General features: G+C 39.9%; 1 protein-coding gene across 1 annotated transcript; it reads left to right on the top strand.

Moving 5' to 3' along the window:
* Positions 1 to 8,273: 8,273 nt before the first annotated feature.
* Positions 8,274 to 13,033, top strand: LOC103712156 (protein NRT1/ PTR FAMILY 6.3-like). Its single transcript, XM_008798600.6, has 5 exons — positions 8,274 to 8,502; positions 8,598 to 8,775; positions 8,891 to 8,930; positions 9,025 to 9,599; positions 11,922 to 13,033. The coding sequence occupies exons 1-5, from the start codon at positions 8,382 to 8,384 to the stop codon at positions 12,808 to 12,810; spliced, it is 1,803 nt and encodes a 600-aa protein (XP_008796822.4). The 5' UTR covers positions 8,274 to 8,381; the 3' UTR covers positions 12,811 to 13,033.
* Positions 13,034 to 16,533: the final 3,500 nt, after the last annotated feature.

The raw sequence follows: 16,533 nt of genomic DNA, 5'->3' as shown, positions 1-16,533 counted from the left end.
AACATGTTTAGGCCAAACCTAAATCTATTTATGGTGGGTCGAATACGAATCGGATTGGCGGATCAGATCATATTTTGCCACCCCTACCACCAGTAGACTCATCCACTGTAACAATATTGCTTGGCTGGACTGTCACTCCCAGCGTCACCAAACAAGAAATCTGACGCAGTCTCTCTCTCTCTCTCTCTCTCTCTCTCTCTCTCTCTTCTATGATATAGCGTATTAATTAAAAAGTGAACAAGGCCTCTGTCACGTGAACATTGACATGCATGCTCAAATGATTTGAGGAGGCCAGCCGACATCTAGCCACTTGTCAAGTGTTGTTTGGTTAAAGTGACAATTGGAGATACCGAAAGGTTGGGAAATCCAGTGGAACGGGGCTCCGTCTCAATTATTTATGGACTGTGATGACTGGGGGCGGCGCGTTTGCTGCGGATGAAGAGCTCAACTTGGCAGGTCACGAACCAAATAGACAGCAAACATTGATGCAAGAAACGTGAAATAATGCGAGAAAGGGAGTATAGGAGTCGTGATTCTCTCTACTGGCCGTCATTGGAAGTCTTTGTCTCGATATAAGGGTCCACTTTGGAATCCTTCTCGAACACCCGAGAAACACGTTGTAGGTGATAGATGGCCTATCATATCACGATGACCATTTATTGACTAGTATATATACTATTTATGATACAGTGCTGCGTGCGCCAGGACAAAATCTGAATTATGAGATTTCTCATTAGATTTAATTATATTTTTATGATTCATATAAATTTGATAACTATAAATATTAGGTAGCGATGCTTAATCATTTAAATTGATTTGGCTTATTTCAACTTGGTGTCGATCATATTAGATTGCTTGTATAATAACATATTTTTGATACACTTAATAAATAAGTTGGATTTAGATTGGTAAATTTTTAAAATCTATCATGTAGCATCCGGTCCGATCCGATTCGATTGCTACCCCTAATACTAGACCAGGTTTCAACAATAATATTATTATATGAACTAGATTGATGCCAAAGAAATTATCACCCTTCATAAACTACAACGACTATGGTAGCTTTCATAAAGAGTGGTTATGATGAAAATAACAACAAATATAGCAGTAGAATACTGATGCCATAATCCATTTTACTTTTCAGGTGGAGCTAACTTCATTGGAGAGAAATTAGTACAAAAAATTCAATTTTCATAGAAATTTTATCTTATTTAGAAAAATGGTACAAATATCAAATGATAATTCTTATACATATAAAAAATAGCTATTATAAAGGGACAATGATCAAATAGATAGCCATTATATAAATACAATATGACATAAACAATTCTTTTTGAAACCATGCATTATAATGGTCATTATTTTTTAGTCCTTGCTTTCGACTAGTGGATCCTTTTTATTTTTCTCATTAAAAGTGATCAAAGTTTGATTAAAAAATATATATTGCCAACAAAAATATTTATAAATATGATGGTTTGATAGAGCCATGAACATTGCTACATTGCTGAAGAAAAAAAAAAGCAAAAAGAAAAGATTGCATGAGCTAGAGTTCTGGCAAAATGGGTTATAATATAGAAAGATAAATTGGTGTGTTTAAAGGAAATATGTATGGAAATTTGTGGTATTTTACAAGCGTAAACCATTCAAATCTCAAACTGAAGAGGGTAATTCTCCTTGGCAGCATATAAATATTTTATTTATATTATAATAAACTTGTTTTTCTTTGTTAAAATAGTTAGCCAATTATTAATTAGTCTGTGTAATTAATACATATGACACAAAATTACTCATTTAACTTCTTGTAGCTCGCTATCCGATACAAGTTGAATCGATATCGTTGTCGCGCTGATAACTTCCTTTACTATATCTATTTTATATTACAAAAAGTGAATTTATCTCATGAGTTTAATTATAGTTAGTTAGTTTTTAAGCAAAAAAAAGTTATTCAAAAAGTATTTTAATAATATATATTTTTGTAATTACTAAAAAGCAACATTCAATTGCTTAATAACTTCTTAAATAGTTAAATAGTTAACTCTTACCGATCTTAGCTTTTCTAAATTGTATCTAACAAAAATTATTTGAATTCTTGATGAATTTCAAATCTTTTATTTCTAAACATATATTTGGTATGTGAAAATTGTTGAAAGCGAAGAAGTCAAATCATTCGATCGTAACTTTCTGGTACAATGGTGCTACGGTATTTTAATCTTTTCAGTCAAAAAAAAATCTATTACATGCGAACAAATAAGGATGGGAAATAATTAGGTCTCCTTTTGTGAAGAAAGAGATGCATTCTTGCTGTCAAGACTGATAAGACAGCAGGTCTTTATCCCTAATTAGCTTCCTTTTCTTTGAGAAATAAAATGGCAATGCCACCCTTAGGTTCATACTCAGAACCTCACCCGAGGACATGCGTTAAAAGGTGCCAACCAAGTTTTAGCTGTAATTATCAAGAGGTTTTCCCGGCAAACATTCTACTGCAGTTGCTTAACAGATCAGCCCAAGAAACTCAGCCTACCTCTTGGGCGGTTGATGGCCAACTCAATTGAGTTTCATAAAATACCAATCCTTACTCATGAAATCCCATTGAAATAAGGCTTAGGCAGGACATATGACAAATTGGTCCCCATACCTTGCGATAATTAGGACCATGAGTTTAGTGAGCTGTACAGCTCTGAAGCCAATTGCTTTTCTTAATCTCCAAAATATCATGAACTGTGACATGCATGCACCGAAGAGACTGCCGGTTCTACTACCATCATCAAAACTGACAAACCACTTGGAACTGTGACATGACAGTATTTTCCAGTTCGGTTCCCTGCATAGTTTCATCCGTTCCATCGTCAATCCCAGATCTTCAATAACTCGTCTCTCATAAATTTCACATCTTCCAGCATCATCGTTGTGCCCCATTGCCAACCAAAAAACTCCAGCTGCAAGGCTGCCATGCTATCATGCTGGTTAAATGCTGCAGGCTCCTGCAGCTAAATAATTAGATACGATTCCACCGGTGTCATCCATCGCACAGTATTTTGGGATGTATCTAAACAGTGGGCGCGAACGTGAGCTTGTCGTTCTCTCATTAGCACAACCAGGCCGAGCTATCATCCTGAGGCCTGAAACTTGGAGCCTAGGGACAGCCTGGAAGCAGAGGCTAGTGCTCGCGAGAGGGCTTCAGTGAACTGTCGCTTAGGCCTGTCGTTTCATCTACATCTGGTTACAAAATCTAAAGCTGATCATGGATTGGATATGTGGCAGATTCTTTTATATATTTTTAATTCTCCCACTGCTCGCTCGTTCCAAATTGCACTTGGTCTTTTCATTCAGAGCCCTAAGCTCCTGCTGCAATATTACAGGAACCTCGGCCTCAAAAAGCTCAAACAGTTTCCGGTAATCAGCTTTGTTAAGGTAGATACCATACACTCCGGCATCCATTTAGCTTTGGGTCTCCTCTGGATGAAGATGCTTCATTTTTTTTTTCCGAGACACCTTGACAATGAGGTGTCCTCGCGAACGCTTCCTATTTCCCGAGAATGAACTGCTGCATGAGATGGCTCACTGGCTTCGGAGCTGGGACGCATGCATATCTTGTTCACGAGGGGCAGCGAAAGACCAAAATGTAAGCCATTGTTCATTAACTTATATCTGGCTCAGTTTTGCTTCTCTAAAGGATGAAGATAAAATATAAGCCATTTTACATCGATTGTTAATTTATATGTGGGCCGGCTCTGCTTATATAAAGGATGAAGTAAGATAAAGGAGATTGATTTGGACCATTAACCATTGACTAATAGGGTTAGCATGGGAAATAAGAATATTAGGATATGTTTATGGAAAAGCAAAAGAAAAACTAAAACTTTTCCATGAAAATAAAAAATTTTCTAGAAAGTTAGTCATTAGTAAGTTTTCCAAATTTGTTAATTTTCTAATGAAATAAATAAATTAAATTAATTTTTTTGAAAAAATAAATTTTTTATGCGGTCTTTCTGACCTCCAATCATATATACCTCTAAAAGAAAAGGAATTAAACAAAACCCATATACTACAATTTTGTTACATAACCAGTATCTCCGTGTCTTTGCAATTGTTTCCCCGGTAGTGTAAATATGAGTTTGGTTGTATCTTCCACGCTAAAGAATGATTTGTTCTTCTATCACAACATCATCCATGGGATCGTATTTCATATAGATCTCAAAGCACTTTAAATTTTTTCATTCATCACGCTGTATGGATCTCCAAGCGATAATTACACGATCCATCGGAGGATTTGCATGGAAAAAAAAGTGAATCCTTTGCGTCAAAAATACAAGCCCTTCCCGTGTGCGCATATATATTCTCTTGGTGATACCGTAGACTAGTTGTCTTGAGCTTGGGGAACCCGATGTTGTTATCTTGCTGCATCCGTCTTGTTGTTATCTTTTGATTCAGGGAGCTGAAGCACCACATCAAACTCAAAAGCAGGTTTTTATGATCCCCAAGACATAAAATATATACAAGCCCTGCCCGTGTGCCCATATATATTCTCTTGGTGATACCGTACGTAGACTAGTTTTCCTGAGCTTGTGGAACCCGATGTTGTTATCTTGCTGCATCCGTCTTGCTTTCTTTTGATTCAGGGAGCTGAAGCACCACATCAAAGTAAAAAGCGGGTATTTATTCCCCAAGACATTTCCATGAAGTTTTTCACTTTAGCTGTGCAACATCCCAATCGCAGCATATTAAAAGTACGATTTTATTCCCTAAGACATTTCCAATAAGTTTAATTTTGGCTATGCGAAGGTCCCATCAATAGCCTTCAAAAAGCTGCAAGCAGATGAGCTGCAGCTCCCTTCTCATGCGGTCTCATTCAAAGCTGGTGGGTGCTTGAGTAGGGCTCACAGGCACCTAAAATATTCCCAGCGAATAATTCATTATATACTTTTTTTTTTTTTTTTTAACCATAATATTTTTATCAGATTAAAAATTTAAATTTATTAAAATTTAATCACAAGCATTATAATCGATTTATAATCAGCCTCTATAAATCTATGCTGCAATATCTCCTAACCTACATAGTCAATATACCGGATTTACTCTGATATTATTTATAATAATTCAGAATCTTACCAAAAAAATTAACCAAAAGATATTTTTTTTAAATATAGGCTCATACGGATTTTCATACTATTAATGCTATAACAAGAATTAACTCTCCTTCCTCCTTGCAGGTAATCCATCGTTGATAGACATCTTGCCATGGAAGAGGGATATGGCTGTGTTTGAGGCAACCCATGTTTTCCGCGAGGAGAACCAAGCGGCCGAGGGACCTAGTTCCACGCCCCAGAGGAGATTTTCAGCGGGGTTCGCTTTCCTTCTGGGCTGAGCCACAGTTACGCATCCAAAAAAGAAAAAAAAAAAAAAATCATATTCTATCAAGCCACTAGCTTTCGAAATGCGTGAACCACGAACCTGCACATCGAACATGTGAACAATTGCCCACTGAAAGGTTGGCAAAGTCATGCAGCATCCTCAAAAAAGTCACGTAAAACTCGCCAGCAGATAGTAAAATCTAGAAAAGGCCATATCAACAAAGCCTCGATTTATGCATCTCTTACGCAGTCATATGACTGTCGGTATAGTTCTCGCCAATTGGATCAAACTAGGGCTTGTCACTTGCACCATGAAAGCTTAAAGTGCCTTTTACTTGCATGTCCTTCAAAAATAAAAAATATAGCTCCAAAGAGCACAAACCCTTCATGTCACCCGCACGTTATCTTAGAAAGCTGTGCAGCCGTATATGGATGATCACCACCAAGAAATGAATCGCTATCAAATTAGATAGTTCACCAACCCATGCCGTATCATACATATGCATATTATTTGATGGCTGTCCATCTCTTTATAGCAGTTATCTAAAGATACACAGCATTCTTAGATGCGCGGGCTACATCACAGAGTGTTCTGATTGAGCTGAAAAACATGGCAAAAGAATCCATGTAGCTCTATATATACACATACCAACCAATGATTGCGTTGATTTTGCGAATGAGTGCATGTCTCTCATGGGCAATGGTTCAATGTTTCGGCATGTCATTTTCTAGTGGAGAGAATGTGTGGATAAAATCTCAGTGCATAAACACTAAGTCTACTTTTAGGGCCCCATTCACGCGACTTCCACGCTTATGGTGTGGTTTTCAACTTGTTTTTAATACAAAAATATATAGCATATCTATAAATCTCTTTTACATGCTACTCTAATTATAGTTTCACTATTTAGTGTCGCTGCGTCATAGAAAGCACACCTTTGAGTTGGTGCAGTAACTTCATATCTTTTTCTTTGGATAATTTACTTTCTAAATTGGAATTTACGTTTCCAATTTGATCAAACATTAGGTTATTGTTAAAACTTCGTATCGTACAAGCCAAATAATTTATGATATTTAAGAAAAAACGAGATTGAAAATATTAGGACCCTTATGATTGATTTTCTTGCACTAGATGTAATATAATCTTAACTTAATTTTCTTTTACTTTTAGCAATAATAAATAAAAACTTTATTGAACACAGTATTTGGTGTGCGCATTTTACTTTTTAAATGAATTATGACCAATATATGCACCTTGTTTTATGAGGACTTAGACATCCTAAGGCGTTGAAGATTGTTGTTTTTTTTAAAAAAATATATTTTGCAATGTTTCCTTCAGTTTTTCCATGCTCATGATTGCAACAAACCAATACTAGCTTGGTTGTTAGATAGACTCGTTACCTACTCAATACCACTAAATTAAACCTACAATTTCTATCAGGCTAGAAAATTCATACTGTCCTATATTTGTATAATTAGCATTTATACGTGAATTGCATTCTTTTGCCTTTCTCTTTCTTTTATGCTTCCTTTTGTACGTTAGTTCAAATCATGCCATAGATTGTTGTTAATTTCCCTTGCACAGAAATTGTTGAGGCAATAAAATGTTCCTTTTGGGTAATAGTGAAAAACTAGGCGCGTATATTCCACTCCCATGCCCTGCACAAATAACTTCTCAATTTTGCAAAAGATACCTATAATCTTGGCATAAAGGGCATCTACAGGAGATAATCCTTGCATATTAGAAAATTTTGTTTTGCTTGTATAAATTAAGAATATATCTTACATCATTTTTCAAAATATATAAATGCTTATACTTTTAAATAATATATAAAAGTTCTTTCTTTTTGGTGGGGTTTAGCCGGACCATGGGCATTAGCTCCAGCCTCTAGTATATAAATATTAGTAGTTATAAAAAAAAAAGAAACAAATCTAGCAGACTTACAGATTTTTAAAAAAGTCCTTTCAATGAAGTATACTATTCTAAGAATGTAGAATACTCTCTTTGGAACAATGACTGTCAACCATATGTTTAATAAAATTATTACTTTCCAAAAGTTCATATCGAGATTCTCAAAGTAGTAGCCAATAATTGGCAAATCCTTAGCATCAAGGACCAACTCACTTTCAATCTCATCTGTGAGGAGATTAGAGCTGCTTGTGAGTTAATGGCAGGAGTGGTATCCTTAAATGTGCTGGATGTATTTGGCTTAAGTTTGACGTAAATCTCTAAACATGTAAAGAAACATGCTCAATATAATACTTTGAGATGCAGTTTGTATAGCTGTTATATTCAATTATTGGTGAGTTGAAGGGGCCTAGAGTCCATAGCTAACTTTTAATAATCTACCTTGTCTCTTGTCCCTTTTTTTTTTTTAAGGTTTTATAAGTTCTTTAGATCTTCCAAAGTCCCCCTTCTAATATTGGGTTCCTCGCATGTTTGTATAGAAGTATATAAGATGGCTTCCGAAGAGCATAATTAGATAGCAACTTCATATCAAATTAGTAGAAGATAAAAATTTTAGAATGCGTTTGGTTCATAATAAAAATTAAAATCGAAATCGGAATAACCAAATATCTCAACTCATTTGATTTGTGATTGGAATCAAAATTGGAATCGGAATAAAATTTAAATATCGAAGAAGAGTCGGAATTAAATTTTGAAGAATTAAAATATTTTTATTTTTTAAAAAATAAGAATGGAAATGAAACTCCGAATAAATTTTATTTTCATTACAAAGCCCAAATTTTTTGGAAAAAAAAAAAAAGAAGCCTGACTCAGGTGTTGAGCCATAATCAAATTGGAATCATCCAAACAATGACTTTGGCGACGTCGAATGGATAAACCCTCCTGCAAACTGTTGACGAGCGCAAAAGACCAAAATATCCTTCCCGCCTTTTAGAAAACGCCTCCCTCGCCGCCTCCTTCGCCCCCGCATTCCTCTCGTTGCTCATCTTTATCTCCCACCGACTTTCCCTGCGCTTCCTGCTGCTAATTCCTTCAATAGTAGCTGTGCTAAAGAGATCGACCGGATGGCCGGCTTGCCGGAGACAGACGCCGAGGGCAAAACCCTCTCCGACGCTTGGGATTTCAAGGGCCGCCCCGCCGTCCGATCCCAGACCGGCCGTTGGACCAGCGCCGCCATGATCCTAGGTCCTTTCGGTCGCCCTCTCCCTCTTAGTTATCTTCTCCGTTTTTCTCTCTCTGTTTCTTTTCCTGGTTAAAAATCGAACGATATAAAAAAAAAGGGGTGGAGCTGTGCGAGAGGCTGACAACGCTTGGGATCGCCGTGAACCTGGTGACCTACTTGACGGGCACCATGCACCTCGGCAATGCCGCCTCCGCCAACACCGTCACCAACTTTCTCGGCACCTCCTTCATGCTCTGCCTCCTCGGCGGCTTCCTCGCCGACTCCTTCCTCGGCCGGTAAACATCCCCCTTCCAATCTATATATACCTCCTCCTCACCACTCTGTGTTGCTCCCTTCCCTGGCTCCTCCTCCTCCTCCTTTTCTCTTTCGTTAACTCAATTCAATAACCAGGTACCTCACCATCGCCATCTTCACCGCCGTGCAAGCCACAGTAAGCGCTCTCTCTTTTGCTGGCATATTCATATGTTCTTCCATTTTATATTATGGTATGTTTTATATTAAAAACAAGGCTGAATTAATTGAAGGGGACAACCATCCTGACCGTATCGACGGCGGCACCGGGGCTGAGGCCGCCTGCCTGCGCGGACCCGCCGGCCGGCGGGTGCGCGCGGGCGAGCGGGGCCCAGCTCGGGGTGCTCTACCTGGCTCTGTACCTGACGGCGTTGGGGACGGGAGGGCTCAAGTCGAGCGTGTCCGGGTTCGGGTCGGACCAGTTCGACGAGTCGGACCGGGGGGAGAAGCGGCAGATGATGCGCTTCTTCAGCTGGTTCTTCTTCTTCATCAGCCTCGGCTCGCTGCAGGCCGTGACGGTCCTGGTGTACATCCAGGACAACCTCGGCCGCCGGTGGGGCTACGGCATCTGCGCCGCCGCCATCGTGGCGGGGCTGGCGGTGTTCCTCTCCGGCACCCCCAGGTACCGGTTCAAGAAGCTGGTGGGGAGCCCCTTGACGCAGATCGCCGCCGTGGTGGCGGCGGCGTGGAAGAAGAGGGATCTCGACTTGCCCTCGGATCCTTCCTTTCTCCATGACGAGGATGCCGCCGTGGACGGAGAGAAGAAGAGCAGGGGGAAGCAAAGGCTGCCCCACAGCAAGCAATTCCGGTAATTAATTAATTAATCTACTCGTTAATTTCTCGCTTTTGCCTCCTTAGCTGGAAGTAATTCATAGCTTGCTACTAATTAGCTTGGGCTCCTTAATTTTGACGCTGACGGCTCGTCGTTTGCCTTTTAAGTCATGAAAGTAGCACGAATTTAAAGGCAACTTGTAAATGCATAATCCCCAGATCAGATCGTAAACTGATGCACCCAATTCCCAGTTGCAGGAAACGGATAACCCCCACCCGGAATTTTCTTTTAAAAAGGAAGGTCTTCAAGCACTTTTTTTTTTCCAACAATGTTTGGCCATCCAATATAAATAAATTTGCTAGGTGTCTTGTTTTCGAAAATTTTCTACTACTTGGGTTATAGAGGATTCACATCTGCAACAATCTTTTTATTCCTAGAAGCTAGTGCTTTTAATAAATTGCAGAACTTTTCTTGCTAATTAGTCACTTGTTTGTTTGTGTATACACCAAAGATAAGTTTTTATATATATATACATAAACTTTGCCGATGCACCAAGATAAGTTATGATGCTAAAATTTTAGTGCACTCGTGCGTGAATGGCAAGTGGGCGTCTGTACACTTGTATTCTTACAACTGTATTTGTGGCTCAATTAGAGGTCCAACTCATTCACATGCTTGATGCAGATACTCGGACAGTGGACAGCTAGATAGAAAATATAGGACGTGCATGAATGTAATTAAGGGACCATATGCTTCTAAGTTCTGTCTTGATAAAATCTAATATGAACCTTAATAATTGAGCCTGAATAGTGGCTCTAATTACATGTGATGGACCAATTGGCCGATGTGCTGGTCCTTTTTTTTTTTTGCTTAAAAAAAAGAAGAAGGCGGGGGAGGAAGGGATAAGTCCATCCCCTGTAGCAGCCTCCACCCGGCCGGTCCTTTTTCCATACTAGACGACGAAGCTATGCCCCCCATAGTTTCCTCAGTGACTGGTTTTGCAATTAAATGCACCAATAATGCTGCGACGTACCTTAATAATTTCATCTCCTTCCCCTTATCCGGATACAGAGCATGATTTGGGCGGGACCAAGCTCACAACGTACATGTGACCGCTGCACCCACCATTCAAAACTTGTTTGATTCAAGAAAATATTTTTCTTCATCAAAATATTTTTTTTAGAGCTTAATTTTTACAATATAATATTTTTAAAAAATTGGTATATTTGGCCGGCCATAGAAAACTTTTCTATGGCCATTCCAGAGTGACTTAATTTGGTTGGGTATCTATTTTTTTAAAAAAGTTTTAAAATATCTATTATATTTTCGATAAAAAAATTGTATCTATCGATTTTGATAGCTTAAAAATAGTTTTGAAAAAAAAAATACCTTCCAACCTAACTCGTAGAAAAATAGCTTTTTTTCATATTTTTCATAATTTTTTTCATAAAATATAGAAATATTTTCATGGGTCATCTCTCTCTTTTAAAAACTTCATCTAAATAGGAGTTATTTCTTTATTTTTATGTTAACCATATATTCTCTTCTCATTTTTCTGCAAATCAAACACTCAGTGAACTTCACGGCTTTGGTTGCCATGCGTGTTATCCCGGCATTTTCTTTCATATAAAATCGAGTGTAGGTATGCCTGCAATTTATGTGTTCCCTCTCGTCTTCTGTATTAATTCCGAAGAATAATTCAGTGTTATTCTGAATTATAAGCAACATGTGTCTACTGTTACAGCTGACACAGATTGCAACTCGTGAACCATACAGCTATGGAGCTTGGTTACTTGATCTGTGCCATTTATGTTTCTCGATTTTGTATGTGTACTCAAATTTAGCTGGTGCATATATAGGACTAAATAGAGGGTATGTGAGAGTCCATCCAAGCATGCATATATTTAGTTCTGCATCAATTATAAACTAAAAAAAGCTTAGATCATTACAAATATATTTAACCTGGGGATGACTAGGAGATATCATAGCATTTTTTTTTTTTTCTTTTTTGGTTGCACCTCCTTCACTCATTTACTCCCTCTTTCTGCACTCTGAAAAAAGAGCGAAAGTGACAGTAGAGTCGGACTGCAGTAAAAAGCAAAACCAGAATGAAAGGCATCCCGGGACGCATGCAACCGAGCCACGCTTATGTCCACATCCTTTTATGATTTCCACAGTGCAGTCCAAACCTTACGCTAATCTTTTTGCTACCTACCTCAAGCCGCCACTTTCTTTTGAATTCATAAGTACTTTCCTAAACAAGAAAGTTTATCTAGACTCGTCTTCCTTCCACCTCTAAGGTCCTTGGACCCCAGCAACTAATGCTCTCTTCTGCCATCTCCTTGCTTTCCGTTTCAGTTTCTTGGACCGGGCGGCGATCATGGAGGACCCGGCCATCGAGCAGAGCAAGTGGCGGCTGTCGACGCTGACCGACGTGGAGGAGGTGAAGCAGGTGATCCGGATGCTGCCCATCTGGGCCACCACCATCATGTTCTGGACGGTCTACGCCCAGATGACCACCTTCTCCGTCTCCCAGGCTACAACCATGGACCGCCGCATCGGCTCCTCCTTCCAGATCCCCGCCGGTTCCCTCACCGTCTTCTTCGTCGGCTCCATCCTCCTCACCGTCCCCGTCTACGACCGCCTCGTCGTCCCCGCCGCCGGCCGTCTCACCGGCAACCCCCAGGGCCTCACCCCCCTCCAGCGCATCGCCGTCGGCCTTGTCTTATCCATCTTCGCCATGGTCGCCGCGGCGCTCACCGAGCACAAGCGCCTCCACGCGGCGTGGGCGGCGAACTCGTCCTCCTCCGTTAGCCAGGGGTCGACGGTGCCGCTGGGCGTGTTCTGGCTGGTGCCGCAGTTCTTCTTGGTGGGGGCCGGAGAGGCGTTCACGTACATCGGCCAGCTGGATTTTTTCCTGAGGGAGTGTCCCAAGGGGATGAAGACGATGAGCACTGGGCTCTTTCTTAGCACTCTGTCGCTGGGCTTCTTCCTTAGCTCGGCGCTGGTGAGCATTGTCCACAAGGTGACCGGGGAGAGCGGGAAGGGGCCGTGGCTGGCCGACAACCTGAACGACGGGAGGCTCTACAACTTCTACTGGCTTCTTGCGGTGCTGAGCGTGGCGAATTTGGTGTTGTTTTTGGTGTCAGCGAAAGGCTATGTTTACAAGGAGAAGAGGAGGATGGAAGCGGAGGACGGGAGCGTGGGCGCGGTTGAGCTGGCGGAGGAGGCTTTTTGCAACGCTTGAGCTTCCCTGACCTTTTCTCTTTTTTTTTCCATTTCTTTTGGTTTCTAAATCCGAAGTAGGCGTTTTTGAGCGGAGGCCTGATGCATTGGCTGGCGGTTGATCGAGTAGCTCCTTCCGTTAATGCATCACAGCTGTGTACAAATGATCTCCTGTCATTGATCTACCGGTTATTACCCAGGTGAAAAGGGAGAAGTATAAATAAATTGTGGCTTTTCCCCGGCAATTATATCTTCCTGTTTAATGACTAAAAATTATGGATTTAGCACTTTCGACTTAATCCGATTTCATATTCGGATTATAAATTTGGATTCTGACCCAACCCATTAGCTAATAGATCAATCAAGTCGAGTTAGGAACAAGTGTAACCCGGATCCATAGGGAAGAGGTTTGTCATGGGCATAGCACATATATTAATTATTATACTTTTTTGTTATTCAAACATGATTTTTTTTTATTTATAAATTTACTAGATTTGACTATTATGAAATAGTAGTTGGAGTTGTCGATGATGCCATAGATGGAGCAATTAATTTTTATTTTGTATGGATTACTACGATGCATTTGCTTAACGATGGATGGAGCATCACGATTTTGTGAGTTATTTTGGGGACCCACACATTAGCAATCTTTATTTTCTTGTTAAATCCGTTGCTTGACATAGCTTTTGAGTAAATACAACTATTAGCATCATATGCTTTGCCTTTGATTGCCTCCCGGAAGATACGAGGTAGCACTCGATATGAGCCTCTGAATATCCATCATAAGTGGATGATTAAATCTCTAATCTTGGGAATTAACACAGTAATAGCATAAACCAGACCTTCCCATATGGCCCTTGTTTCAGCCAAAGGGGTTGTGGTATCAAACAATACCGAATCCCCGGCACTCACAACAATACGTAGAATCCCAAATCACAAAACTAATTCCACCAACTTGTCTCCTATTCTTTATGCTACCATCAAAGTTGATCTTCAAATAATTAAGAGGTGAGGATTTCCAAGTAAAGTAAATTACATGGGATGCCATGTCAGCAGATGTGGAACCCTAAATTTTTCTAACCGGCTTCTTTGATGATCTAGCCTTCATGAAGTTAGAGGCATGGCAAGCAGCTCTCAAAGAAATAACAAGAGGGCTTTCACTGCTATTTTAAAAACACATTATTTTTATGTAAAATAATGCATATATGTTAATATGCCATTATTTGGTATTACTCGGGAGAACCACTGAAATTATGTTCAGCCTCGAGCTCAACTAATCGGAAGAGGAAAAGAGTCGGTCTCCGTTGCATGCTTCCCTTTTTTTTTTTTTTGGTAAACTTGGACACAAGATAAAGAAACAGTAGCAAAATGAAACATAAACAACCGAGTAACGAGAAATGAGATAGCTGAAGCCCAAAGCATCATTCTGCAGCAGCAGCAAGTTCAGGAGGAAGAGCCAAATCCATATTGTAATCACAATTGCAACCTCTGCCGGCTAACCAATCCGCCACAGAATTTGAATCCCTCTAAACACGATCAGCCTAGAAATAACCGAGGGATGAGATAGCGAACTCGATATTATAAAGCAATGGCATAGAAAATACTGTACGAGGGAGATCATTGATCCAAGTGATCACTATAGCCGAATCTCCTTCGAGTAGAATTTTTTTGGTACCGTAAGGTGTTGGAAGTAATGGTGAGTCCACCTGAACTGAATTATACGGCTAGTTATAGAGAGACAAAGGACCACTTCGTAAGGAGGCAGTTCGACGGTCTTTTATCTCGCGACCGGTGAAAGTGGTAGAGCCACAGATCAGTAGAACAGGTGTATCGTTTTCATAGTAGGTTCATTGCAGAGCTTGCACGTAACTCGAACTGAATTAGCTTCAAAGATCCTCGAACCAGCTAAAACAACATGCCTACAGTGGCTCCATTACTTCAAGAGCTCGACTCTTTCCCTTGCTCTCCTTCCCGACCGGCGGAGGAGCGGAGGAGCACCCGCTGCTCCTCCACTACCTATCCTCTACCGCCACCTTCCATGGGGGATAAGGATATCTATTCTCCCACTCCACTGCCATGGACACCTATAAATAGGGAGAGGCCCCTTTTCTCTCGATGTATGAGTTTTTCTCTCCTGTTTGGTGTTCTCTCTTCATTCCCATCAATAAAAAGGCTGTCGACAGGTGATGCAGCCAGGATCTTGATGGTTTGAGGTGTTTTCACCTTCCTTGCCTCCAATCTGAAGTTTGAGTTATGCGCGTTATCTTGTTGATTGTTTTTGATTTGCTCGAAATTAGGAAGCCTGTAAATCATGTATTTTTTAGATTCTGAGTGCATCATCTCATGGTTTAAAAATTTAGAGCATGTAATTATGCAAAATTAGTGTTAAAAATCTGTCAATAACAAGATAAATAATGGTAATTATTATTATTATTATTTTGCTTAAGATGGTAATTATTTTTTTCGTCATGTTTGTATACGATGTAAGACAAGAACGAGGGGTCTGTCATTTTCCCTCTCCCCTCCCAAATATAAGGAATCGGATAAGACATGATTACCATGTAGAAATCGAAAAGTACAAAGATGGATACATCGCAAGGTCGTCTACTTTTCCCATTCCCACAGTGATTTTAAGTCGAAAGACCGCGCACGAGGTTTATTTTAACTCAAACGCCGCGCCTTTCGGACCAAAGATTGCAGTTATAATCCATGACCCGACCCTCCATAGAATCAATAAGCGTTCCCCTCCGAGGGAACCCCTCACCGTCTTCCTCGCCGGTTATAGATGCAACAGCGGAATAAGTTGTTGTAATGGTGATAGGGTTGGCAACTAAATTTAATATGGCGGAGAAGAGAGTTTTTCTTGTGGCAACCTGATGAAAGACTTCGTGCTCAATCTTTTTTGCCTTTCTGATTTTGTTTCCTTTTTCTCGAATGGGAAGGGTGGGGTGCAGATGGAGGGAACTGATAAAGATTCATTGCCTTGGACTGGAGTTCAAAGACAGATTTTTGGCATTTTTGTTAGATTTTTATTATCTAGTATCATTTTTAAATGAATTAATATCATTTGGGAAATCATCTTTAAATCAATTAATATAATTCGGGAAAAGGAATATTTCTTCTAACACAGGGATCGCTAAATTTCAAATACACGAAAAAAAATGTTATCTGAAAATAGTTTGATCAAATATTCAAATCTCTTTTAAGGCAATTGTTTTGAACAGAGATTGTGGTTCATGTTTCCATACATGATATGTTTGGAATTTAGAATCATGACTGAGATTTAAAGTCAAAATACAACAAATGAATTTAATCACAAAGTTCAGTAATGAGAAGGCCATTTCCTCTTCTTTGATGCCATGAATCGACCCACACATAAACCTCTCTGTTGTCCCTCTTTTTCCTTTTGAGGCACTCCATGCTGGGAAGCAGATAGACACAAATGGGGCACCTACCCCATACCAGACTGCTGGTGTAATTTGTCTTAGTTCATACTTAGTGATTGCCAATTTCCCAATTCCACAACCTAAAACCGCAACTACAACAAGATCAACAGAAAAAGCTGGGTTCTTTGGGAGGAAGATCGAATTGGAGCACCGATTACTAGTAATCACGAAGTCGTCCAATCTCGCAAGGGAGGAGAATCATGAATCGGTGAAGGCATGAACTTACATGGGAATTTTGAATCCGAGGGTTGGATTTTGAGAGGCCTATGCCGCTTACAATCCCAGATCCAGCATAACAG

The sequence above is a fragment of the Phoenix dactylifera genome, chromosome 6, assembly GCF_051530095.1.
Source record: "Phoenix dactylifera cultivar Ajwa chromosome 6, Ajwa_hap1_PhDact_Kaust_v1.1, whole genome shotgun sequence".
In the NCBI taxonomy this organism is placed as follows: domain Eukaryota; kingdom Viridiplantae; phylum Streptophyta; class Magnoliopsida; order Arecales; family Arecaceae; genus Phoenix; species Phoenix dactylifera.
Note: the sequence above shows the minus strand (reverse complement) of the source record. Positions and strands in the feature narration are given on the sequence as shown.